This window comes from Aethalodelphis obliquidens, unplaced genomic scaffold (assembly GCF_003676395.1).
Source record: "Aethalodelphis obliquidens isolate GAN/ISIS:26980383/991018 unplaced genomic scaffold, ASM367639v1 scaffold2, whole genome shotgun sequence".
Classification (NCBI taxonomy): domain Eukaryota; kingdom Metazoa; phylum Chordata; class Mammalia; order Artiodactyla; family Delphinidae; genus Aethalodelphis; species Aethalodelphis obliquidens.
Genome location: NW_020837946.1, coordinates 14,102,478 through 14,129,507, shown reverse-complemented (window position 1 = coordinate 14,129,507; position 27,030 = coordinate 14,102,478). Strand labels below are relative to the sequence as shown.

At 44.1% G+C, this 27,030-nt stretch overlaps 1 protein-coding gene across 4 annotated transcripts in view; it reads right to left on the bottom strand.

Annotated features, from left to right (window-relative positions):
• The window catches only part of SERPINE2 (serpin family E member 2), a 72,513-nt gene that overhangs the window by 17,979 nt on the left and 27,504 nt on the right, over nt 1-27,030 (bottom strand). For 3 of the 4 annotated variants that reach the window (XM_027120021.1, XM_027120030.1, XM_027120003.1), the window contains exons 2-3: nt 7,852-8,132; nt 4,652-4,879 (exon numbers count right to left, since the gene is read on the bottom strand). In XM_027120021.1, the coding sequence (XP_026975822.1) occupies nt 4,652-4,879; nt 7,852-8,110 (487 nt within the window). In that variant the 5' untranslated portion in view covers nt 8,111-8,132. Of the gene's footprint in view, nt 1-4,651; nt 4,880-7,851; nt 8,133-25,478; nt 25,498-27,030 lie in introns of those variants that run through there. The other variant, XM_027120013.1, reaches the window with a different exon arrangement.

Below are 27,030 nucleotides of genomic sequence, written 5' to 3'. Positions count from 1 at the left end.
GAAACGGGGTCTCTCTTAGAATAATTATTTGTTAAGGAAGATGCTCTTCACAAGATATCAGGACGGTCCGGCTTGTTTGTGCAGGAATGAGGCACACACAACAGTTGCAATTTCAGGCTGTTCTTGTGAAGTCACAAAGGTCCTTCTAAAGTGCCACCTGTGCTTGAAGCTTTGAATTTTCATTTAGGTTCCTTTTGCTTGGTTTTTGAAGATTCAACTGTGTGTGTGTGTGTGTGTGTGTGTGTGTGTGTGTGTGTGTGTGTGTGTGTGTGTATGGGTTTAAGAGAGATCACTAACACTAAAGCTATTAAAAATTAGTTCATTGTAGCTTTTAGTCCAACTTTTAAAAAATGTTCATAATGTAAATGCAAGAGAATAAAACCAACAGCTTCTGAAGAAGCAAGAATATCTGATTCAGCAGAGAGAGCTTTAAGTTCTTTGAAATGAAACTCAAGAAGATTTGGAGGTACAATAAACAGATGTTTACGTCAGTCATGGGAAAGAAGCACACTTGGAGGATTCCCTGACCCACAGGGCGCCCGGCAAGTCAGTGTCGTCATTGCTCATTACTTACACAAGGGGGCACCAAAGCCACCTTACATCAGGATCTGGAAGGAAAATACATGTGATATAAATAGCCATCGCTCAAAGCAAAGCGGCATCTGTGAACAGACTCTGTCCTGTGGGAAGGAAGTGAGAACTCTGTGCTCCAGTGATAGCAAGCTCTTGAGAGTTGGTTTCCCAATAGCGAAGGCTGTGTTTTGCCTTTGCTGGGACCATTACCCAGTCCAATTCCTACTTGCCTTTGAGACATAGCTCAGTGGTCCCCTCTTCTTATATCTCTTCTCTGTCACTCCTCCCTATCTCCTGGAGTTTCCATAAAGCCCAATGCTCAGCACCACCGTTAGTTACACTGCGGTATTTTATTCTAGCCAAATGTAGCATCTGTCTCCCTCAACTAAACTGTGAGCTGCACAAGAGCAAGAACGCTGTCATTCATTTTTTAAAAATCACACCTAAGATTCTGTGTTCACTATTCTGTGGTTGCACACCGAGAGTCTGAAGGAATCTCTTCTGCCCTTTTTTCCTAAGGTAAATAAAGCCTCTTATTGCCACTGGTAGAACTAAGATATAATAAGGGGCACAAAGAAATGAAAAGAAAGGATAAAAGAGAAGTGTAAGAAATGCATGGTTCAGAGGCAAGGAGGCACATGGGGGACCTGCCATCAATAACTACCATAAACATGCATCTATCACCCATCCACCCATCCATCCATCCACCATCCATCCATCCAGGTATCCAGTCTTTGATGTCTACCTGAGAAAACAAAACAAAATAAAAATAAAACCCGCCCTTCCAAAAGCTATAGATTAGAGGCAAGTGGAGGCTGATATAAGTGACTTAGAAATGCAATTGTAATAAATATCTTCAAGTGAAAGTACTTAAGGATGTGAAGGCAAATAAGAGGGGGATCTGATCTGGTGGATGAGGTCAGGGATGGATGGATTCCTTGAGGAAGTACTACTTGAGCCAATGGCTATAAAAATAGCTCACATTCGTTGAACCTTTGCAAAGTGCCAACCACCTTGCTAAATGACTTATGCTTATTATTTAGAGTCCCATAACAACCTTAATGTTATTACAACAATTCTAGGAGGTACCACTACTATAGCTCCATTTTACAGAGGAGAATGCTGAGGCACAGGGAGGTTAAGTAACCTGCCTAATGGTACACAGCCAGCAGGTGGCAGAACTGAGGTTCAAACTGGGCACTCATGCTTGTAACTATTATTCCATTCATGAGATAGTGTGAAATGAATAGGCAAAGGGCAACAGGGAAGGAAAGCATTCCAGGTAGCAGGATGCACCGGGGTGGGGGCGGGGGGCGGGTTCTGTGGAGAGAGGATGGCGAGTATGCGAGTTGGGAGGAAGCCCGCATGGTTGGGGCTGAGGCCACAGAGAGGTGGCAGGGCAGCCCCAGCCAGGCCATCACCACATCCCTAGCACACTGGAAAGGCTCCCCCACTCTCTGCGGGGCAGGATATGTCATCACGCAGCAGTCTTCCACACGTGGACAGTTTGATCACCAGGATCCTTCTGACACCTCACATATACACAAGCGCCTCTGAGCGGGCAGTTTGGAAATTTGTGGGAGTGTTTCTGGTTGCAAAGACAGTGGCCAGAGATGCTACACATCCTGCAGTGTTCAAAACAGCCCAAACGATGAATTATCCTGCTTTCAAACACGCCGCTGCACAGTCACGTTCTTGAGAAACCTGCTCCTTGTCATCTGAGCCCAGAACCTTATTCTTTTTCCGGTGTAAACACAAAGTATCTTTTCTTTTGCATACTTTTAATGTATGCTGAATTTGTCAGGAATGTGACTACCACGCAAACCAAATAGAGTCTGTACTTGTTTTGCTCGGAAATTTACCAAGAGTTTTGCAGCATTTTATAAAAAACTGCCTCAACGATGGTAACACAGCCCGTGGTTTTTGTGTCGCCAGTGCAGTGTGCTTGTCTTGGTCTGCTTTTGTGGCTGTCAATTCACAGTCAATGTGAATGTCAATTCTTATTCTAAGAATCTGACTGTTACGTATTCAGGGGTGGCTGTACCCAAGGGTTTACCTACTGAACTACAGCTATAAATAACTTTTGTTTTTCCTGGTATTACAGTTTGGCATTATATTAATTTTTTTTTAAATTTGTGTACATGTGCATAGGTTATATGAGCTACGAGTTTCATTTCAAGAGAGTAAACAGAGTGAAAATCTTTGTTTAACAGAGGGAGTTAGGTCTGCAGGGTTGAAAATCACTTTTCTAGCCTCATCGCTTTCCCTTCCCCGGTTGCTGTGAGAAATGCATTGAGTCAGTGTGTGTTCAAGTGGTTTGAAATGGTCGGGTGGCATCCTGAGGGACTTACTACTCCCAGGACACAGCAAAGAAGAAGGCTGGGTGGGCGCTGACACATCACATCATACAGCTACCAGCATCTGAGGGCCATCAGCTTCCCACCTCTGTTCTTAGCCCTACAGGCTCAGAAGAGCCCACCAGCCCCCTCCCATTTGCTGGTCTCCTGCATTTCTGTTGTGAAAGGCCTGGACCCACTGACTGCTCCACCCTTTCTCTCTCAGAGCCCCACGGCTCAGTCCGCCTGATCATTTCGTGGTTTCAGGAAGGGAGCCCAGGTTGCACCGTGCAGGATCCTGTTGAAAAGGGATGTCACAGGTTTACCAAAACCACACGCTGGCTCTCCTCCACCCTCCAGAGCATTCCCCATCTGGCTCTTCTCTAGCCCCTCACATGGTTTGCAAATATTCACATCTACAAGTCTGGAGGGAGACCGGGGGAGGACTTACTTTAGTGCAGAATGCTAGGTCCCTGCCTCAGTAGATTGGGGTCCAGAGATCTGCATTCCTTTTTTTTTTTTTCTGCTTGGGATCTTAGTTCCCTGACCAGGGATTGAACGTGGGCCCTCAGCAGTGAAAGTGCCTAGACATAACCACTGGACCACCAAGGAATTCCTCAGAGATTTGCATTCTAAACACACGCCCCAGGAACCACGCTTTGAGAGACATGACCCGAAAGGCCAGAGTTCCCCCAAGTTTTGTCTTTGGGCTTACTCTCCGTATTGAGTCTCTTTTGCTTCCACTCTTGTGACTTTAACTCTCCCCTTCGGTGAAAAACGGTTCCCAAATCTCTATTTCTAGCCTTAACTTTCCTCCGATGTTCTGGACCTACCTCTCCCTCTGAATGTTTCCGCCTGAACCTGAAGTTTACAAATGAACAGGCTAAAAACACCGATGTTAGACATTTCTTCAGTTTCGTGGAGGGAGAGATGCACGTACACAAGTAATCACATCGTGTGGATGTGCTCTAACGAAGGGTGCAGTCGTGGATAAGCATATGCCCATCATAACCGGGGGAGCCACCTACTTCCTGGGACAACAGAAGCAAGAGGTGAGGAAGGGGAGGGGAGAGGGAAGGGCGAGGGGCATCACAAGGGCAGGGGGTTAAGAGGAACAAACGATTAGGTATAAAACAAGCTACAAGAATGTATTGTACAACACAGGGAATAGAGCCAGCATTCTATAATAACTATAAATGGAGTATAACCTTTAAAAATTGTGAATCACTGCACTGTACACCTGTACCTTATATAATATTGTACATCAATTATACTTCAATGTAAAAAGAAAGAGGCAAGGAAGGCGTGGGGAGAGCTCAATCCCGAATCTTAAAGGCTGAGAAGCACATTCTGGGCAAAGGGAATGTGGATACAGAAGTAGGAAGGAATGAGCACTAAAACCTTCGAAACAGACAAGGGCCTGTGGGCAGGGGCTCTGGAGATGAGATGCTGCGAAGAAAGAAGAGAGTCTGCAGAGCGGTATTCCGCCCTGCGGCCCGAGAGCCACAGGGAGACAAGTCCCCAGGGGCACAGGTGATGGCGGCAGGAAAAGGGTAGGAAGGCGGACTGAGCCGTGGGGCTCTGAGAGAGAAAGGGCGGAGCAGTCAGTGGGTCCAGGCCTTTCACAACAGAAGGGCCACCGGACACGCCGGCCCCAATGAGGGTCTCAAAGCCCAACTCACGCTTTCATTCACAAAGTGGAAAACCACGCCCGCTCATTCCCGGGAACCGTGGCCACTCACCCCTGGTCTCGTTCCTAACCCACACGTTGATGGAGTCGCAGGCGGAGGCGGGGTCTTCGAAGTTCGCGTTCCGGACTTCACACTGAAACACGTCTTTGTTCCTCGTGACGAAAGGCACTTCCATCTTAAAGCCATTCTTCACAAACACGGCATTGGCCACCGTCACAATATCTTTATTCTTCTTGGAGACGATGGCTTTGTTGATCTTCTTTAATACTTTACCCACTCCTGAAGGAGAAAAGAGAAAATGCAGCAATATTTCCGCAAGAATGTAGGAAGGTTATTATTTTTTTTAATATCTTCTATATTATGGCAAATAAGAACAGTAGAAACAAAACTAGTACGAGTAGCAAGAGACTAAGTCATCTGCTTTCTCAGTGGCCTTCTGTTAAGAAAAGGGAGGGCGTAGAATGAAGTATAACTATTAATAGCCCCTAAAGATCAATTGCGCTTCTGGCCTCAAAGCAGGCATCTTCCAGGCCTTCTCCACAGCTTCCCCAAGTAGACCTGGCTCTCCTGGAAGACTTTCCTGGCACCAGGTCAATAGGGAGACTGGAAAGCTCTTCAGTTATGTAGCCGTGGGGAAATAAACCAAAGGACTCTTCCTAATGCCGTCTCTCTCTCTTAACAATCTTAAGCGCTATTTCCTTTCTTGCCAAAGATTTAACAACACGATTTTTCTCTATTTTGGGGAGAAAAAGGTATAAAGTTGAGCATCAGAAAGACTATAAAAAATGGCCACGTGCCACCATCCAAGAACAAGGTGATTTTTACTTGATGCGAAGCTCACAAAGTAAGGGAATCCGTTTTATGGCAACGTAAGCTTTATTTTACACAGGCCATTCATACACGCTCCATTTAGTTTCAGAGCATGGAAAAGAAGGAAATAAGTTGTAAAGGATGAAATGTGTTCCTACAGAGAGCTCGAATTACAGACCTGTCTTACTCGCTTGGGGTCCTTTCAAAATGACACTGTCCTAAAACAACTGGCAGAGTCACCTTGACGGTCCCCTGGAGAGCTGACCTGTCCTTCTTAAATGATGGCAGGTAAGAGCCCCACGGTTTGGCCCTTTGTGAGGCCTCTGGAGACTGAGCCCCTCACGGGTTCTGTGGGGGCAGGCCCAGCAGGAGTGGGCAGGCACGTTATACAATGAAGGGACCAGCAGACTTCACAGCCCAATCTCGGCACTTGTCCCTTTCAGCTCCTCCACGCTCCCCAGTCTCCTGCCCAGAAAAGATCAGGGCAGATCCTCCCCCTGTGCCCCAGACTGTCCTGCCTCTGCCCTCAACCAGAGTGCCGCTGTCTTGAGTTCTCAGAGGCTGAGCCCAAACCAGGGCCTGAAAACCCACCCGGGCTCCCCCGATGAGTCTGTCATGTGAACTGAAGTCATTCCACAACTCGACTGCTAGTGATTTGGGAGGAAGAAGAGATGGGGGTTGGGGGGAGTGGCCAACAGACCAATATTGTCAAAACTTTAGAAACACTAGTGAAAATGAATGTGGTTCAGCGGGAAGACAAACGACGACAATCCAGTTGCTCTTTGGGAATGGTGCTGGCCGACAGGGCCCGGATGGCGCTGGGAGAGGCCAGGAGCCCTGTGGGTGATTCACTATGAAGTTATAAACCACCAAGAGTTCTGTGGGCTTCCAAGCAAGGGCATAACGGTGTGTTCCAAATATTTAGTCCCCCAGTGCTTCCAACAGGTAAGCAAACTGCAAACTCATGCAAAAGTTTAATGCCGTGTAAACAGAGCGGGGCGGGTGGGCATCTCGTGTTTGCAGCCCCCGGGGGTTACTCTGAGAAGGATCGAACTGGGGCGCAGAGGGGAGCCCTGAAGTACGCACACCCCCATCTCTCCTCCTCTCCCAGCAAAGGCGTCAATGTGGTCAAGATTCCTAGAACTTTATGGCCAGTGGGACTGGAGGAACGTGGGTGGGAGAACGTCCTTGCTTCCCCAATAGAGCAACTAAAACCTGGATGTCAGATGTGACTTGTCAAGGTCACGGCACAGGCTGGTGCCAAGGAAGGCCTCCAAGGCTGGCGCTGGCCCATGCCCAGGACTGTGGAGGGGGCAGTGGAAGGGGACTCGGGTGAGAAACCTGAGCTAAAGCTGAGTGACAGAACTAGGAGATGCAAGCTCTTAAGCTTAAACAGGTAATTAAAATGGGGCTTTCTTTCAAGAAAAGAAAACCATTCCTATTGGACCTTACTTTTTTTTTTTTAATTTAATTAATTAATTTATTTATTATTTTTGGCTGTGTCGGGGCTTCCTTGCTGTGCGCAGGCTTTCTCTAGTTGTGGCGAGCGGGGGCTTCTCTTGTTGTGGAGTGCGGGCTCCAGGCACGTGGGCTTCAGTAGTTGTGGCTCATGGGCTCTAGAGCGCAGGCTCAGTACTTGTGGCACACGGGCTCAGTAGTTGTGGCTCATGGGCTTAGTTGCTCTGCAGCATGTGAGATCTTCCCAGACCAGGGCTCGAACCCGTGTCCCCTGCATTGGCAGGAGGATTCTTAACCACTGAGCCACCAGGGAAGCCCTGGGCCTTACTTTTAAACAAACTTCCTTTATAGCTTTTTATTTTGAAATAATGATAGAATCATGGGAAGTTGCAAAACAATATACAAGGTGGTCCCGTGTATTTCCACTTTTCACCCAGTCTCCTGCATGATGGTAGTACAGATCCACAACGAGAAAACTGCCACTGGTACAGTCCCCAGAGCTCATTCACTTGTTTTACATACGTATGTGTGCGCGTGTGCGTGCGTGTGTATGTGGCTCTATGCAATTTTACCCCCCATGGAGATTCGTGTGTCTGCCACCTCAACTGAGACGCAGAAGGCTGCCCTGGGCTGCCCTCCATGGTCACACCCACCCACCTCCCCAGATTACGGATTTAAAAGTACGTTCACAGCCATGATGCATTCTGAGCACTGTGCAACATAGGGGGGGCAGACGGGAAGTTTTCTTGTTAGAGATGAGAAAACAGGGGCATTCAAGCTACCGAACGGAGACCAGAACCCAGCTCTCCTAACTCCTAGCATTGCCACTGTGCCTTAGAGGAGACTGGCCCTCAAGCCCAGGGGGCACCAGCAAGACCCCTCCCAGCTGCTCTGCTCCTCTGTGTGGTAAGCAAAGACCAAGCCAGGGGCCCTCCAGACTGGGACTCCTGCAAGTCCCGCCAGCCAGGCCCAGGCGCACGCACCATTCACGCCGTATCTCATCACTGTGGTGAGCTGCTTCTTGGTCCTGCCGTCGGCTCCCAGCTGAAGCATCCCCAGGACGGACGCAATCCCGTGGGGGGAAATGACGATGTTGTCATGAGGCCGGGACTTGACAATCTGATTGAACACCTGGATTCCTGTGTCCGAGCCTAGTTCCTCCAGAGACAGGGGGTTGAACTGGGAGCACACAGAGGGCAATGTCACGGTGGCCACGAGGAAAAAGGGAAAATGCCAATTCATGGTTCCTTCTGGCAAGGACAACCTGAAAAATGAAATCAAGAAAATATTTACATTCTACATTTAATGAATACTCAGCTAGATACGATTTACTATACTCAGTGTAACTGAATATCTTTAATATATTCAAGACACAACAGTGTAGCTTAGATTGTTTTCCTTTATATATATTTTGTTAGGGGGATGCAGAGCGAGAGGAAGGAAACTTCCACTTGCTGGTCCCAACTCTGTGCCAGACACAATTCTAATCATTCCATCCTTGTTACCGCACTTCATCCAATCACACCAATATTTACTGAGAGCCTACTGTGTGCCAGGCACTTGTCTAAGTGCTGAGCATAGAAATGTAAGTAAGATGGCCAAGACCCCTGCCCTCCTGGAGTTTATATTCTAGAGGGGAGACAGAAAATAAACCAGGAGGCAATAAAGTCATTTCAGAGAGGGATCAGGCCACAGCAATAAGACACGGTGATGTGAGTGAATGGAGTGGGGGAGCATGGGACAGGACAGGCAGGGAGGCCACCTCTGCAGAGGGACACGCGTGCTGAGAGCTGAGTGACGAGAAAGGGGGGAAGGATGTGCCAAGCAGAAGGACGGCAGGGCAAAGCCCCTGAGGTGGGAACAAAGGTGGATTGTTGGAGCGATGTAAGGGACATGAAGGGGAGAGGTTGGGGAGGAGGTGAAGAAGAAAAAGGGGCCAGATCCTGAAGGGCTTGTCACACCAGGTATGGCTCTTGCATTTCATTCTAGGGGTCACGAGAAACCACTGGAGGGAGCTCCCCTCCGGCACAGTGGTTAATACTCCACGCTCCCAATGCAGGGGGCCAGGGTTCGATCCCTGGTCAGGGAACTAGATCCCAGATGCATGCCCCAACTAAGAGTTCACATGCCACAACTCAGGAGGCTGCATGCCGCAACTAAGGAGCTGGTGAGCCGCAACTAAGGAGCCCGCGAATGAAAACTAAGGAGTCCATGTGCCGCAACTGAGGAGCTGGTGAGCTGCAACTAAGACCCAGTGCGATCAAATAAATTAAGAAAAAAAAAAAAAGAAGGCACTGGAGAGTTTGAAATAAGGGAGTGAATCCCTTGGGTTGCTGTGATTATCTTATAACTACACACTTTCTTTTTCTTACCATATATATAACTTTCTTAATTAATGAATTGTTAATGAAAATAAATTTAAGTGACACCCTTAAATCTACAAGACGGCAGAACAATTGGCAAATTCATCAGCTGTGAAGATGGCGTTGTTTACACTGATATTCTCAATTACAGTGATTTTTTTGAAATATGCTTTCTTCCTTGATTACCACTTACTGAGCTTTCTTTGGTTGTGAGAAGCAAGAGGTAGGAAATTTACATGTGTTTATGGAAAAGCAAATACTTTCATTAAATAAGAACTTAGAAGCGGCAGCTGGTAAAACAAAAGCAGAATTTGAGATGTGGCTAATTTGGTTCCTCCCTTATAGACCCAAGCTCCTGATCAGCACAAGTTTCCCCAGGAAACAATTTGTCCTCCTGTTATGTGCATTTACATGGGGGAAGTTGGGGGTGTCTGCAGAGAACAAGAAAGAGGGGAGCCTTTTAGAGAGGAGACCTGGAGCGAGGGGAAATAACGTCCATGTGCTCCAGGGAAAGAAAGGGCACCAGGACAGCATCAGGCAAAACGGGCACGTGTGTTCCCTTGTCTTCCTCTCTACGTACTTGTCCTTCTTCCCACCCAAGTAGATGTTCAGTAAATATGTGTGGGATCAAACCTGATGGCTGATACACTTTCTATTTTTGTTCATTCTTTTTCACTGCATCAAAATAATGTTTACTGAGCGTGACTAATTTAGTCCTGAGCCTCCGGCACTCTTAGCTCCAAACACTTCTCAAGCAGAGTGAAATTCACTGGGGTGGGAAGAGGCCTGTCAGCAGAGGCAGAGTTCCCCGCCAGCGCCCTACCGAACACTCAGGGCCCCAAGGTGAACCATTAAGGCCATCGTTCAAGGTGATGGTGCAATTTTCTTATATGTTGGGAAAAAAGCACATTATAAAAAATTTAGAACATTCAGAACTTATCCAGCGCTTAATTGTAAAATGATTGCATAAACGCAGCCTGTCTAAATTCAAAACATGTAAGTGACCTACATACACTCCCACTTGGGGCTCTCCTATGGCCAGAGTGGCCTGTTTTGACTTTGGCACCTTGGACTGTCTCTAATACCACGACAATCCCCTGAGTTACTTTCAGCCTGTTGGATAATGGAGCGCTTCCAAATCCTGAATGGAAGTTCTACTCATTTGGTCTAAAAATTAGACATTGTGTCCGCTCCCCTGCTTCTTTCTTTCTGGAACTAAACTTCCTCTTTAACATTTAATATACTACCAAGGCATCATAAGTATAAAACAATTTGTACCTTCTTTGTTACAAATGGCCAAATTCGGTGACTGGCACCAACTTCATCACTCTGAACTGTTGACTCTTGCATTACGATGGCTTCTGGCATCTGCCTTCAGTATGCCATTAGCTATTCTCCCCAAGCTTCCCAAAGAAATCCTCCTGGATCAGCAAATGTTTGAATAAATATTTGAATCTGCATATTCATAATGGACATCATATTGGTTTTGCCTCTGATAGCTTAAAGTTGATTCACCCACATACTATAGACTTATGTAGAAGATTGTAAAACGGGCAGAAAACAACAGTAACGAGAGAAAGCTAAGTTCCAAGGTCTTGGAAATCAGCAAAGACGGTCTCCCAAATAAATACCCACCTTATTTAGCAGAATTTTTCTTGGTTGTGAATTTTTTGCTAAAAGAACAGTTTCATTATAAAGTGGGGGAAGGCTGCCAGGGGTATTTTTCTTAGCTCCTTGAATTTAGGAAGTTTTTGTGAGATGTCTGTGTGTAGTTTCATAACAGTGCATTGGGACAGTGTCAGGGGCTGTGCAGAACTCGGAATCAGAGCAGTTTTTCTTTCTTTAAATTTTTTTGAATTTTATTTATTTATTTAGTTATACAGCAGGTTCTTATTAGTTGTCTATTTTATACATATTAGTGTATACATGTCAATCCCAATCTCCCAGTTCATCCCACCCCCGCCCCCCGTGGCTTTCCCCCCTTGGTGTCCATATGTTTGTTCTCTACATCGGTGTCTCAACTTCTGCCCTGCAAAACGGTTAGTCTGTACCATTTTTCTAGACTCCACATATATGTGTTAATATACGATATTTCTTTTTCTCTTTCTGAATTACGTCACTCTGTATAACAGTCTCTAGGTCCATCCACATCTCTGCAAATGACCTAATTTTGTTCTTTTTATGACTGAGTAATATTCCGTTGTATATATGTACCATATCTTCTTTATCCATTCATCTGTCGATGGGCATTTAGGTTGTTTCCATGACCTGGCTATTGTAAATAGTGCTGCAACGAACATCGGGGTGCATGTGTCTTTTTGAATTATGGCTTTCTCTGGGTATATGCCCAGTAGTGGGATTGCTGGGTCATATGGTAATTCTATTTTTATCTTATTTATTTACTTTTTAAAATTATTTGTTTATTTATTTATTTTCGGCTCCATTGGGTCTTCGTTGCTACACACGGGCTTTCTCTAGTTGTGGTGAGTGGGGGCTACTTCTCGTTGTGGTGCACGGGCTTCTCATTGCAGTGGCTTCTCTTGTTGCAGAGCAAGGGCTCTAGGCACACGGGCTTCAGTAGTTGTGGCACATGGGCTCAGTAGTTGTGGCTCGTGGGCTCTAGAGCGCAGGCTCAGTAGTTGTGGTTACGTGTCCCCTGCATTGGCAGGCGGATTCTTAACCACTGCATCACCAGGGAAGTCTGGTAATTCTATTTTTAGTTTTTTAAGGAACCCCCATACTGTTCTCCATAGTGGCTGTATCAATTTACATTCCCACCAACAGTGCAAGAGGGTTCCCTTTTCTCCACACCCTCTCCAGCATTTGTTGTTTGTAGATTTTCTGATGGTGCCCATTCTAACTGGTGTGAGGTGATACCTCACTGTAGTTTTGATTTGCATTTCTCTAATAATTAGTGATGTTGAACAGCTTTTCATGTGCCTCTTGGCCATCTGTATGTCTTCTTTGGAGAAATATCTATTTAGGTCTTCTGCCCATTTTTTGATTGGGTTGTTTGTTTTTTTAATATTGAGCTGCATGAGCTGTTTATATATTTTGGAGATTAATCCTTTGTCCTTGATTTGTTTGCAAATATTTTCTGAGGGTTGTCTTTTCATCTTGTTTATAGTTTCCTTTGTTTGTCATATATAACCTTTATTATGTTAAGGTAGGTTCCCTCTATGCCCACTTTCTGGAGAGTTTTTATCATAAATGGGTGTCGAATGTTGTCCAAAGCTTTTTCTGCATCTATTGAGATGATCATATGGTTTTTATTCTTCAGTTTGTTAATGTGGTGTATCACATTGATTGATTTGCATATATTGAAGAATCCTCGCATCCCTGGGATAAACCCCACTTGATCATGGTGTATGATCCTTTTAATGTGTTGTTGGATTCTGTTTGCTAGTATTTTGTTGAGGAATTTTGCAACTATATTCATCAGTGATAATGGTCTATAATTTTCTTTTTTGGCAGTGTCTTTTTCTGGTTTTGGTATCAGGGTGATGGTGGCCTTATAGAATGAGTTTGGGAGTGTTCCTTCCTCTGCAATTTTTTGGAAGAGTTTGAGAAGGATGGGTGTTAGCTTTTCTCTAAATGTTTGACAGTATTCACCTGTGAAGCCATCTGATCCTGGACTTTTGTTTGTGGGAAGATTTTTAATCACAGTTTCAATTTCATTACTTGTGATTGGTCTGTTCATGTTTTCTGTTTCTTCCTGGTTCAGTCTTGGAAAGTTATACCGTTCTAAGAATTTGTCCATTTCTTTCAGGTTGTCCATTTTATTGGCATAGAGTTGCTTGCTGTAGTCTCTTAGGATGCTTTGTATTTCTGCGGTGTCCGTTGTAACTTCTCCCTTTTCATTTCTCATTTTATTGATTTTAGTCCTCTCCCTCTTTTTTGTGATGAGTCTGGTTTTAAAGGTTTATCAATTTTGTTTACCTTCTCAAAGAACGAGCTTTTAGTTATATTGATCTTTTATTGTTTTCTTTGTTTCTATTTCATTTATTTCTGCTCTGATATTTATGATTTATTTCCTTCTACTAACTTTGGGTTTTGTTTGTTCTTCTTTCTCTAGTTCCTTTAGGTGTAAGGTTAGATTGTTTATTTGAGATTTTTCTTGTTTCTTGAGGTAGGATTGTATTGCTATAAAGTTGCCTCTTAGAACTGCTTTTGCTGCATCCTATAGGTTTTGGATTGTCATATTTTCGTTGTCATTCGTCTCCAGGTATTTTTTGATTTCCTGTTTGATTTCTTCAGTGATCTTTTGGTTATTTAGTAATGTATGTTTAGTCTCCATGTATTTGTGTTTTATACATTTTTTTTCCCTGTAACTTATTTCTAATCTCATAGTGTTGTGGTCTGAAAAGATGCTTGATATGATTTCAATTTTCTTAAATTTACCAAGGCTTGATTTGTGACCCAAGATGTGGTCTATCCTGGAGAATGTTCCATGTGCACTTGAGAAGAAAGTGTAATCTGCTGTTTTCAGATGGAATGTCCTATAAATATCAATTGAATCTATCTGGTCTATTGTGTCATTTAAAGCTTGTGTTTCCTTATTAATTTTCTGTCTGAATGATCTGTCCATTGGTGTAAGTGAGGTGTTACAGTCCCCCAGTATTACTGTCTTACTGTTGATTTCCTCTTTTATAGCTGTTAGCATTTGCCTTATGTATTGAGGTGCTCCTATGTTGGGTGCATATATACATATACATTTATAATTGTTATATCTTCTTCTTGGATTGTTCCCTTGATCATTATGTAGTGTCCTTCCTTCTGTTGTAACATTCTTTATTTTAAAGTCTATTTTATTGATATGAGTATTGCTACTCCAGCTTTCTTTTGATTTCTGTTTGCATGGAATATCTTTTTCCATCCCCTCACTTTCAGTCTGTATTTGTCCCTTGGTCTGAAGTGGGTCTCCTGTAGACAGCATATATATGGCTCTTGTTTTTGTATCCATTCGGTGAGCCTGAGTCTTTTGGTTGGAGCATTTAATCCATTCACATTTAAGGTAATTATTGATATGTATGTTCCTATTACCATTTTCTTAATTGTTTGGGGCTTGTTTCTGTAGGTCCTTTTCTTCTCTTGTGTTTCCCACTTAGAGAAGTTCCTTTAGCATTTGTTGTAGAGCTGGTTTGGTGGTACTGAATTCTCTTAGATTCTGCTTGTCTATAAAGCTTTTGATTTCTATGTCAAATCTGAATGACATCCTTGCTGGGTAGAGTAATCTCAGTTGTAGTTTCTTCCCTTTCATCACTCTAAGTATATCATGCCACTCCCTTCTGTCTTGTAGAGTTTCTGCTGAGAAATCAGCTGTTAACCTTATGGGAGTTCCCTTGTATGTTATTTGTCATTTTTCCCTTGTTGCTTTTAATAATTTTTCTTTGTCTTTAGTTTTTGTCAATTTGATTACTGTGTGTCTCGGCGTGTTTCTCCTTGGGTTTATCCTGCCTGGGACTCTGCACTTCCTGGACTTTGGTGGCTACTTCCTTTCCAATGTTAAGGAAGTTTTCGACTATAATCTCTTCAAATATTTTCTCGGGTTCTTTCTCTCTCTTCTTCTGGGACCCCTATAATGCAAATGGTGGTGTGTTTAATGTTGTCCCAGACCATCTCTTAGGTTGTCTTCTTTTCTTTTCATTCTTTTTTCTTTATTCTGTTCCATGGCAGTGAATTCCACCATTCTGTCTTCCAGGTCACTTATCTGTTCTTCTGCCTCAGTTACTCTGCTATTGATTCCTTCTCATGTATTTTTCATTTCAGTTATTGTATGGTTCATCTCTGTTTCTTTGTTCTTTTATTATTCTAGGTGTTTGTTCTTTAAGTCTTCTAGGTCTTTGTTAAACATTTCTTGCATCTTCTCGATCTTTGCCTCCATTCTTTTTCTGAGGTCCTGGATCATCTTCACTATCATTATTCTGAATTCTTTTTCTGGAAGGTTGCCTATCTCCACTTCATTTAGTTGTTTTTCTGGGGTTTTATCTTGTTCCTTTATCTGGCACATAGTCCTCTGCCTTTTTATTTTGTCTATCTTTCTGTAAATGTTGTTTTCATTCCACAGCCTGCAGGACTGTATTTCTTCTTGTTTCTGCTGTCTGCCCTCTGGTGGATGAGGCTATCTTGTGCAAGCTTCCTGATGGGAGGGAATGGTGTTGGGCAGAGCTGGGTATTGCTCTGGTGGGCATAGCTCAGTAAAATTTTAATCTGCTTGTCTGCTGATGGGTGGAGCTGAGTTCCTTCCCTGTTGGTTGTTTGGCCTGAGGCAACCCAACACTGGAGGCTACAGGCTCTTTGGTGGGGCTAATGGTGGACTCTGGGAGGGCTCATGCCAAGGAGTACTTCCCAGGACTTCTGCTGCCCATGTCCTCGTCCCTGCGGTGAGCCACAGCTGCCCCCCACCTCTGCAGGAGACCCTCCAACACTGGTAGGTAGGTCTAGTTCAGTCTCCTATGGGGTCACTGCTCCTTCCCCTGGGTCCTGATGTGCACACTACTTTTTGTGTGCCCTCCAGGAGTGTCATCTCTGTTTCCCCCAGTCCTATCAAAGTCCTGCAATCAAATCCCGCTAGCCTTCAAGTCTGATTCTCTGGGAATTCCTCCTCCCGTTGCCGGACCCCCAGGTGGGGCTCACAACCTTCACTCCAGTGCGTGAACTTCTGTGGTATAATTGTTCTGCAGTTTGTGAGTCACCCACCCAGCAGTTATGGGATTTGATTTTATTGTGCTTGCGCCCCTCCTACCGTCTCATTGCAGCTTCTCCTTTGTCTTCGGATGTGGGGAACGTTTTTTGCTGAGTTCCAGTGTCTTCCTGTCAATGATTGTTCAGCAGTTAGTTGTGATTCTGGTGCTCTCGCAAGAGGGAGTGAGTGCACGTCCTTACATTCCACCATCTTGAACCAATCTCCAAATGAATCATCAGAGCTATTTTTGATTTATGTTCTGGGCATAACTTCTTCTTGGTCTCAGTTTCCTAAGCTAAATGCTCAGTGGTCTAAACTCACCTGGCTTGCGTACATGTCCAAGACTAAGCTTTCACTTCTCTTCAAAGTTCAGTAGCCAGGAAAGTGGGTATTAATCCATACATTATTATAGGCTGATAACGTTCCTAATATTAACACATATTCCTGTCCAAATAGATAGTCTTTTACATGATATAACTGTTGGAGTTATCAGGCTTTGAAATGCTTATTCTCTAGAACGAAGAGATTCTCATTATGGGAAGAACATGATAACATCCTGTTTTATTTTTTAAGAGAAATTACACTTTAAACTTTCAAATAAGGGAAGGAATAAAGATGTTGCTCAAATGTATTACATAGCATTAATATGGACAATCATAATCTATATAATATTTCAATTTCTTGAATAATCTTTTCTTAACAGTGAAAAAGTCTCTACTTTAGGCCATCCTTGGAGGGAGACCATATACCTATAAATAAAGCCATTACCACAGGCATATCCTTCCATATGTGGGCTTCTCCTCCCCCATGGACTTCTAGTTTTTCTTACTCCAAACCTTTCCTTTCCAGTGTGGGGAATGTTTTTGAAGTATTTGGGTGCTGCTTTGAGCTTTAAGTAAGATTTAGTGTTATAAACAATGGGTTGGTAGTTTTGAAATGCCAGACTCAGAGAGCATCCCTACCACCTATATAAATGTACCACCTGCCAATGGCAAGCATTAAAGAAACACACTCTCTACAGGCCCCATGACTTCAACCATCACTTCTAGACAGATGATACTCTGATCTGCTGCTCAGATCCTCAGCTGAGTTTCAGTGCCATGCTTTCCACTGTTTGCTGCCTATTTTCACCTGATTGTACAGAACACAATCTTGTCTTGAAACATCCTTCATGGGTGGGCTGTGGAGGGCCACTGACTCTCCTCCCAAAGGGTTGGTTTCCTGTTGCTGGGCCTTGCTCTTGCCCATGTCCATGACATTGCTTCTCTCCCTGGCTCTCCACCTAGAACACCAGGGCTTCCCCCAACTCCTTCTGTGGCCTGTAGGAAGCTTTCCCTAATTTCTCCAGATGGGGTTAGCCACCCCCTTCTCTGAATTCCCATAGCATTTCCTATCTACACCTCTCATTTTGTTTTTCAAGTATGTTTTTTTTCCTCCCAACTAGACTGGAAGCTCACAGAAAGCAGGGCCAGGGCACTTTAGAATCCTGGTGCCCACAGGCTCTCATTTAGGGCCCTGCCATTGGGCAGACGCTAAATCAGAGGTCTAATCCAGCTGTGCAAGTGTTTGGTTTGGAAGACAAGGCATTGTAGAAATATTTTAAGCAACTAAAAGTTAGACAATGTCACATACAATCTAGATTTAGAGTTCTTCTCAGGAAAAAGGAAAATGAATGGGTGTTCTGGTAACACAGGGCCCTCATTCCCATGGCAGACATCCTGCATAGCAACTGCCCCAGGAGGTGGGCACCTGCTTTCCTACATGCCCCCTCTGCTCCCCACCAGTTGCCATCACTCACATTACCTCCCCAGGCTGTGAAAAGCACTTGTGGCCAGACTCCTGCACTGAACAAACGCTCATCGATTAAACAATGGGAGCCTAGTATAGTTGGTCACAAAAGATGAAGCTTATTTTCAACCTTATAAATTCTTTTTTTACAAAACAAAATGTCTGTTACATAGAACACATGAGCAAATGATAAATAATGTGATATCTGTCAGCTCAAATGATAAATAATATGATATCTGTCGAGTCTATTTAGAATGACAAATAAGATGTATGAAAACAGTTTTTGGGGGAAAAAACACCGGAAAGACTCTTCTGGCGCCAACTCTTAGCCAGATAATTCCCACCAGTTTTAGGAGGACCCAGGGGTGCCTAACAGAAAATACTCCATCCCTTCTTCTTCTCTAAAAAATGTTTAGGGCTTCCCTGGTGGCTCAGTGGTTGAGAGTCCGCCTGCCGATGCAGGAGACACGGGTTCGTGCCCCGGTCTGGGAAGATCCCACATGCCGTGGAGCGGCTGGGCCTGTGAGCCATGGCCGCTGAGCCTGCGCATGCGGAGCCTGTGCTCCGCAACGGGAGAGGCCACAACAGTGAGAGGCCCACGTAACGCAAAAAAAAAAAAAAAAAGTTTAAAGTGATATATTTTGTAAAATGTACATATTAAAACTTTTTATGTCATAAAAGATTTCAAATATATGCAAGAAAACCCCTCAATACCCAACATCCAGAAAAAATAATTATCAACTTGTGGCTTATTTTATTTCTTTCAGAATCAAAGATTATTTTGAAGCAAATTCTAGATAGCATATAATTCAAAATATTTTCAGTATATACTCGAAACCTAAGGAATACACACACACATAATATCATTATCCCATTCAAAAATTAATAACTCTTTATTATGTTAAATATCTAGTCAGTGTCCAAATTTTCCTGATTGCCTTTTATTTTACAGTTTATTTGAATCAGGATCTAAATAAGCTCCAAACATTGTAACTGGTTGATATGTCTCTTGTCTTTTAAAAAATCTTCCCCTAGTTGCTTTATTTTTAACTGAAGAAACCAGCTTATTTGTCCTACAGAGTTTCCCAGTCTAGATTTTGCTAATTGCACTCATGTGATGCTGTTTAACAGGCTCATCTGTCTTCCTTACTTCCTGTAAACTGGTAGTTAGACCTAGAACAGCAGTCTGCAAACTCCTGGGCCAGATCTGGCCACACTTTTTGTTTTGTCTCTGGCTGCATTCAGGCTCCTACAGCGAGTTGAACAGACAGCTGCCCAGTTGGCTGCAAAGCCAGGAAACATTTACTACCTGGCCCTTCACAGGAAGTTTGCCAACTTCTGCTCTAGAGGCTGATCAGATTCAAATTTCTTTTTTGCAAGAGTATTTCACAGAGGTACTGCCCAGGGGTCTGGAATCAGGAAACAGCGGCTGTCTGTCTCTTTTTTGTGATGTTAGCAGTTACTCATGATCATTGCCTAAGTGTATTGTTTTATTATGGCTTGCCAAATGGTGCTTTTGTAATCCTTTCTTTCTCCATTTACTGGCTGGAATATTTCTATAAAAAGAAATTTCCCATAACCAACGATTTGGTTGTCTTGAGGTTCAGTTTGTATAGCAAAGGCAAGATCCATTCCCTGTATCATTCTCCAAATAATGACTCGGTTACCCAGAATTCTTAGTGTTGACCAGAGGGGGTTTCTCTGTTTGTTTGCTTAGTATAATTACAAACTCATGTTTTTCAACATATTTTAAGGGTTTTGATCTACTAAAATGTTACTACTTTTATTGATGCTCAGAACAAGCCTCTTCAGGTTGGCTCCTGAACCTTTCATGTGACCCTGTAGTCTCAATAGCTTCCTTGTTTCTGGTTTGGCAAGATGTTCCAGGCTCATTTTGCATACCCAGTTGGAATCAGACACTTCTCTAGGGAACTCTGGTTCCTTTCAGTGGGAGACAGTATTTAGAGACCACAATCTGAGTGTCATGACCAAATAAACCCTAAGTTAACTGTGGGGATACTGGGCAACAGACACGTAGAAAAATCCAAAATCCACTTAACATCCCTCTCTGGACTATAGTCGAACACTGAAATTCAAGTTATGGAAGATAGACTGCTACCCTGTGAATTGGTTTGCCTCCCAGGCCTGTATGGCACAGGGGAGGCACACTAGATAATGATAATGTGGGGGAGTGAGCTGGGCATTAAAAGTTGGGCTAGGATAATCACAATGAATCACCTTCATGTGAAGGTAATGAGTCTCCTGGATCAACCCCATCCTGAGTGAGGTCCTAACAATGCAAGCTCCTGGAATGAACAACTGGCCCACAGCATGACAAGGAGAGAACCCCAGTTTATCTTGGTGGGGGGCAAGGTGTGACAACCAGTTGCCTCCCGTCAATGAAAGCTGACATGTTCTCAGGCCCTGGGAAACTGTTGATATCCTTCTGGTCTCTGTGTTCCTAGGATCCTGGTTCTTGGAAACTAAGATCCTTTATTAATCTACCTCTGGATTAACCAGTTCTTCGGGGGTGCGGGGGGGCTACAGGAGGAGGCTACAGGAGGAGGAGAAAAAATAGCACATCAGATTATATTAGAATCATGGCCTCTCCCAACAGCTTTCTTGACAGAGCTTCCCAAAGAAGTAAATATGAAGGAAAGGCTGCCAAACTGAGACTTCTAGGTGGCCTTGAGCAGGACTGTGCTGCCCAGCAGTCAGGCCAAATGTTTCTCACCAACACTCTGCCAACAGGCAAAGGCCTAACTGTTAAGGGTGTTTGGCAATAGGCATTCTGGAGGCCTTCAGGAGTTGACCTATGGAAGTGAAGGCTGTATCTGCAAAGTGACTGCAGTTGCTAATGAACAAATAACTGTGATTAAGCCTCAGGTCTGGTCCTATAATGGAGAGAGAAGGACTCTAGTCCCTCTAACCTCTGCAGACATTACTGAACTACATCCACCAGAACCTGTCCTCATTTCCAAATATCTACCACATTCTCTTAAGCCAGAAAATAAGATGAACAAGCAAAACTAAAGGGCCTCTTGATACCCTTGGGAAGTGTACAGAGTATTATCTGAATGACTTAGCATTCCTAAGACTTAAGAGAACAAACAGGAAATGCCAACTGATCAAAGTGACAGTAGCTTGGTGGTTCTAAAATGTCTTCTTTCAGGTTACTGGAGAGAGACTTAGAGACCTCTTTGGACTTTTTTCTTACATTTTTATCAGACTTCAAAGTATATGCTTGATCTATGACACTAATTAATTTTGCCAGAAAGGAACCTAAAAATACCCAGGAAAGAAATGTTCAGCTACTGAAATATATAGCAACAATGTCTAAAAGGTTCCTTCAACAAAGAGATATAAGTACACTCTAACTAACATCCAAGTGTCTTTCATCCACATACCATTCATTCTGAAATCTTTTTTTTTTTTTTTTGCTGTACGTGGGCCTCTCACTGTTGTGGCCTCTCCCGTTGCGGAGCACAGGCTCCGGACGCGCAGGCTCAGCGGCCACGGCTCACGGGCCCAGCCGCTGCGCGGCATGTGGGATCTTCCCAGACTGGGGCACGAACCCGTGTCCCCTGCATCGGCAGGCGGACTCTCAACCATTGCGCCACCAGGGAAGCCCTGAAACCTCTTTTGAGGTGAAAGGGTAAGGTTAGGAGGAAGAAGGCAACTGGGGCTTTGTTAGTTGTCCATCTTTTTTTTTTATGGTCTTTTTTAAATTGAGAGTTGTCCATCTTTTAAAATACAAGATTATGGGTCATTTATTCTATTTTCCTCTAAGTGTCAGGGGAAATTCATGTGAGGTTCAAATCCCAATTTTCCCACCTACTAACCAAGGCAAGTCACGCCCTTTATCAACCTCAGCTTTCTCCTTTACTGTATTAGAAATCAAATTTCAAGGGTGGTCATGGGAATTCCATATTCACAACAGAAAGGCAGACAGGAACTAGCACAGTATCTGGCTCAGCGTAGGGGCTCAGTAAGTGTCACCCTTGTCTTCCTCGATGCTCAAGACCCAAAACAGTCTCTGATTTTTACTTCAACAGCTGTTTAGAAAGCCTCAAGGATCGAGCTAAGAAAACAGGTCAAACAATACTTCCACCTTGATACAGCCCTGTCTGTGTCTTTCTAATTTCTTTAGACTATTTAAAACACAGAATAAGACAATGCTGGTGTGTTCCCTTACCCCTATAAGAGAAAGAAGGGGTTCTATTATGGCGGGGGTGGAGGTAGGTAGGTATGTTCCAAAAAACCTTTAATGGTTCTGAGATGTGCTTTTTAGTCTGTTGACTTGGTCATTAAATCTGCTTTATATGTATGGTGCCAAGTCGTATAGACTTTCTTACTGACAAATCTTTAAGACAAAACAGTTTAGATGGGTGATTTTCTAATCAATAGTCAAGACATGTCCTAAGACATCTTAGTGATATTGGCTCGTAGTTCTCAATCTTTAAAACAAGGTAGCACCTTTTTGAGACCTAAAAAAATGTACTACAGATGCTTCATGACTAGTTATATTTTTAGTACTGGTGAAAATACATGATGAAATGCTACCGTGAATTCATAAACACTAATAAAATGCAAATGCTTTTTATCTATACATAACAGCATCTTGATACATTTCAAAACAATCGTATTTTGAGATATCATTTATTCAGTCTCTACTCAAAGCTAGACCAGGAACATGACTTTTCTGATCCCTGAGAATAACTCTGATGTTGTCTACAGGTCTTCAGTTCATAGGTGAGAAATCAATGCTCTCTAGACTGTTGCTAAAAAAGAAAATGAACAGTAAGTGCTGGAAGTGTAAATTGATAAAAATATTTCTGGAAGGCAATTTTTCATATGCATGTTCTTTAAAATGTATATACCTATTGGAAAAGTAATACTCCTTCTATCTCTCAATTCTAAGGTAATAATGAAAAGAAAGATTTGAGTCTAAAAATGTTCACTGTGGAGTTATTTCTAGCAGCAAAATCACTGCAATCTTCTTTGCAATAGATAAATCGCAGTAACAATGATCACTGCAACCTAAATTTCCAATGAAGGGACACTGTGGGTGACCTCTCATCAGCTTTGTGCACTTCTCTAGCGTCTGTGTGCTTTGTTGCTAATCATTTGCACCTGCTATTTTCAGAGTCTTGCTATTGTGAGTTGAAGCCCACGATCTTAGTGGGTTCTAAGTGGCTGGGAGTTTACATACAGCATTCTGCCATCCGGGAGGTCACCAGCCACTGACTACTGGTCAGGAGTACAAAAGCCCAGCTTCTTTGCCTCAAGGTGGCACAGACCACCCGAAGGTGCAATAGACTCTCTAGAGCTCCCCGTGGGATTGGGCTGAGGTAGGACTTCCCCTGATATTGCCCCTTGATAGGCTGCTTCCCTTTCTAATTCCCACTTCTTCCATTCCCTTACTGTTTCACTGGGAGCACTTCCTTAATGAATCAATTACACTTTATCCTTGACTCAGGGACTACATCTGGGAGGGCACAACTTACGACACCCAACAGTAAAGGACAGTTCATGACATCCATCCAACACAGTATCATTCAGAAGCTAGGAAATTATCCTTGAAGAAAACTTAAAGATATGGTAATATATTCCAGATAGCTCAGCTGAGATGTGTACTAAGAGGGAGCAGAGAAGGTTACAGAACACAATTAAATCACCGTGGTTGAATCACAGGATCATAAAACTTGAATAAAAATTGGTACTTATTGGAAAATGAGAGAGTTGAGAAATATGGTGGGATCCTTTTATCTACACTAAAATGAATGCTACACCCCATTACAACCCATGGACCATTTCGTGTTGAGCTTTTTCAGTAAGCGATGGCTGTATTTTGATGAACATGATTTGACCCATTTATGTGGCTAAATCTACATATTAGATATTTAATGGCAGGGATTACAGTTAATTTTTTTATTCCCTGCATATAGCATAGTACCTACTATATAGTTGGAACTCCATAATGTTATTGAAATAAGCTGTAATTCTATGGAAATTAACTGTTCCCATTACTATTTTAGGTAGCAGCAGCAACTGCTATTGCTAACTCAAAAACAAATCCGATTTGTTTAAAACTTGTAAAATACATTCTTAAGTGCACAAGAATACTAGCCACCATTTACGGAATGCCTACCATATGCCAGACACTGTACCTGGAGCTTTATATATTCAATGTCTAGCTGTATCCTCAAGTTAAGAAGTAGGCATTAGTACTTTTATTTTACAGATAATGAAAACTGAGGCCCAATTAAATGACCTGCCCAGATCATACAAGGTGAAGAGATGTCTGAAAACCAACACTTTTAGTCAATATATCATGCTGACTCTTGTGCGGGAGTTTAAAGGGTCAACCAAGGAAAAAGTAAAGAAACACTGCCTTCTTTCTACCTCTCTGTCCTGTGCTTAAATCACCAAATACTTGGAGTAAACAAGTGACCACAGCTCTACAGGGCACAGGAATTGAACAGAAAGCTTGTTACTCTACTGCAGTGGTTCCAGCTGGAAGGGGGAGCGGCACTGCCCCCCAAGAGACATTTGGCAACATCCGGAGGTGTTTTGGGTTGTCACACCTGGGATGGAGTGCTACTGGCTTCTCACGGGTTGAGGCCAGGGATGCTGCCAGACATCCTACAGCGCAGGAGACGGTCACCACCTCAAGGAATTATCCAGCCCCAAACGTTAGTTGTGCTGAGGATAAGGAAGGCTCTTCTAGAGCACAAAAAAGCACACATTTCCACTCTTCCCCAGTGCGTCACAACTGACTTTCCTTAACTTAGAATCGAGCATTCAGTCTGAAGTCACAGACCGTTTCTTGTCAAAGCAACAACTGTGCTGACACCGTCACAGTGTTTTTTTTTTTGCGGTACGCGGGCCTCTCACTGCTGTGGCCTCTCCCTTTGCGGAGCACAGGCTCCAGACGCGCAGGCTCAGAGGCCATGGCTCACGGGCCCAGCCGCTCCGCGGCATGTGGGATCTTCCCGGACCGGGGCACGAACCCGTGTCCCCTGCATCGGCAGGCGGACTCTCAACCACTGCGCCACCAGGGAAGCCCCCTCCCTGGAACTTTTGACCCACGAGAGAGGAAGGGATCCAGCCCATCCCTTTTGTGAATCCCAGAAGGGAAGGTTTGTGGTACCAGTAGTTAAAGCTGTGGCCCGTCAGCCCACCTTATCAAATCAGGCTCTTCTACGGCCCGCGGACGTTCTGCGGCTGGAGTGGAGGATGCCTGCGTCATGCAGAGCCTCCTGCAAGGATCGGCAGGGAAAGAGTTTACAGCAGGCCCAGCTGTTCCTCCACGGCGCGTGGGGAGGACCAGTCCCCGCCTCCCTCTACTGCGGCACCTCTGAGCGCCAGTGAGACCCCTCACATAAAGCAGCAGTAGGGAGCCGAGGCTGGCATACCCAGCCATTACCCCCGTCGGGCTCTCTTCCCCACCCACTGCCTGCTCCCCCATGCCCAGCAGCCCTTTTTTTTCCCCCCTAAAGCAAAGCCAGCTCTATCATTCAGGGAACAAAACTGCCAGGTACAGAGAAAAACCTAAAATGCTCACACATCCCTAAGTTATTCTTAACGACTACTGTACTTACTCCCTGGGAACTTTCTGAACTAATTATATTCAGTTACATGCTTAGTTAAGCAAAACCGAGCCCAAATCTCTCTTATCCTCCCTTTCCTCATGAAAAGGGAGCAGAGGCCAGAGAGGGAAGGAGACTCAGCAGACGAATGCTGAATTGCGTCTCCAGCAGAGCCAAATTACCTGCCAAAAGCCACCTGCAGGAGGTTCCCTTTCTGCCGGCAGGGATGTTCAGAGATCGTGGGAGGCCTCCCAGCCCTGTGAATGATGGAGGTGCGCTGGCAGTGTTAACAGAGGATGTGGGCTTTCATCAGGCAGGAACTCGAAGACTCCTGCATCTTTATTTCAGGCAGCACGGGAAGAGGGAAAGGAAACTGTACTCAACTCTGAAGAGAGGAAATTTGGGGCTCAGATTCACAATGAAACCCGCTTGATTCTTTTGAAAGAATCAGGTGGTCTTTCCAAGGTTGCCATGTAAAGAACTGTGGGATAACAGGTACTGTTCGTCCATTCATTTATTTCACAAGTATTAATGAAGCACTAGTGTGTCAGGCACAGGGCTGGGGAGAGAACATGGACAAAGGGGCTGGTGCCTACTCTCCCAGAGCTCAGAGTCTAGGGCCATGGTTCTCCACCTGGGCAGTTTGTCCCTCAGGGAACATCCGGCAACATCTGGAGACGTTTTCGGTTGTCACAACTGGGCATAGGGGGAGGGTGCTCCTGGCATATAGTGGATGGAGGCCAAGGATGCCGCTCAACACCCTACGAGGCTCAGGACAGCCGTGCACAACAAGGACCTGTCACCTCCAAAAGGTCAATAGGGTTGAGGTTGAGAAACCTTGGTCTAGAGGGAAACAGACTTTAATGAAATCATCACAAATACTGAATGGATATTTACATTCATTTTGACACATTTGCTTGCAAGTGGTAGGACAGCAAGTGGAATTTACAACAAAGGGAGCCGAGACACACCTGGGGGGATGGGGGCAGGCAGGGGTTGATGAGGTGCTCTGAGGAAGGGCCTGGTAGGCCAGCTTTGGAGGAAGAACTTTATATGACAAAGCAGGAGGGGGCCGGGGGCAAGGGAGAGTGCTCCAGACAGATGATCTCATGTGCAAAAAGGCCTTGCGTTAGAAGGTACCACGTATGGCTCTGGAAACTGAGATTTTGAAAGTTTTGCTTTACACCATCATCATCTTACAGTCTTTGTAGGACCAGGTCTACCCTGGGGCCATAACCTTGAGCAACAACTCATCAGGACACACACCAGAGTCCAAACTAGACAGAGGCTGGAAGAACAACCCTTCACACTCCAGTGTCCATCCTGCCCCACTGCCTTTTTCTCATGATCAGACACTGCACATTAGACGAGGCAGGAATCAAAACCCTACTTTGTCTTAGACTTGATACTAAAAGTCTGACCCCCAAAAAGGTAAAACTGATAAATCAACCTCCTCAAAATTAAAAATATTTGCTCTACAAAGGACTCTGCAAAGAGGATGAGAAGACAAGCTACAGATTAGGAAAAAATATTTGCAAACCACATATCTGACACAAGGCTAATACACTATCTAGAATATACAAACAATTCTCACAACATAAAGTAAAAAACACCAAACAAGTCGATCAGAAAATGGGCCAAAGACACAGACTGACATTTCATTGAAGAGAACATACGGAAGGCAAATATGCCCATGAAAAGACGTCCAACATCATTAGCCATTAGGGAGATGCA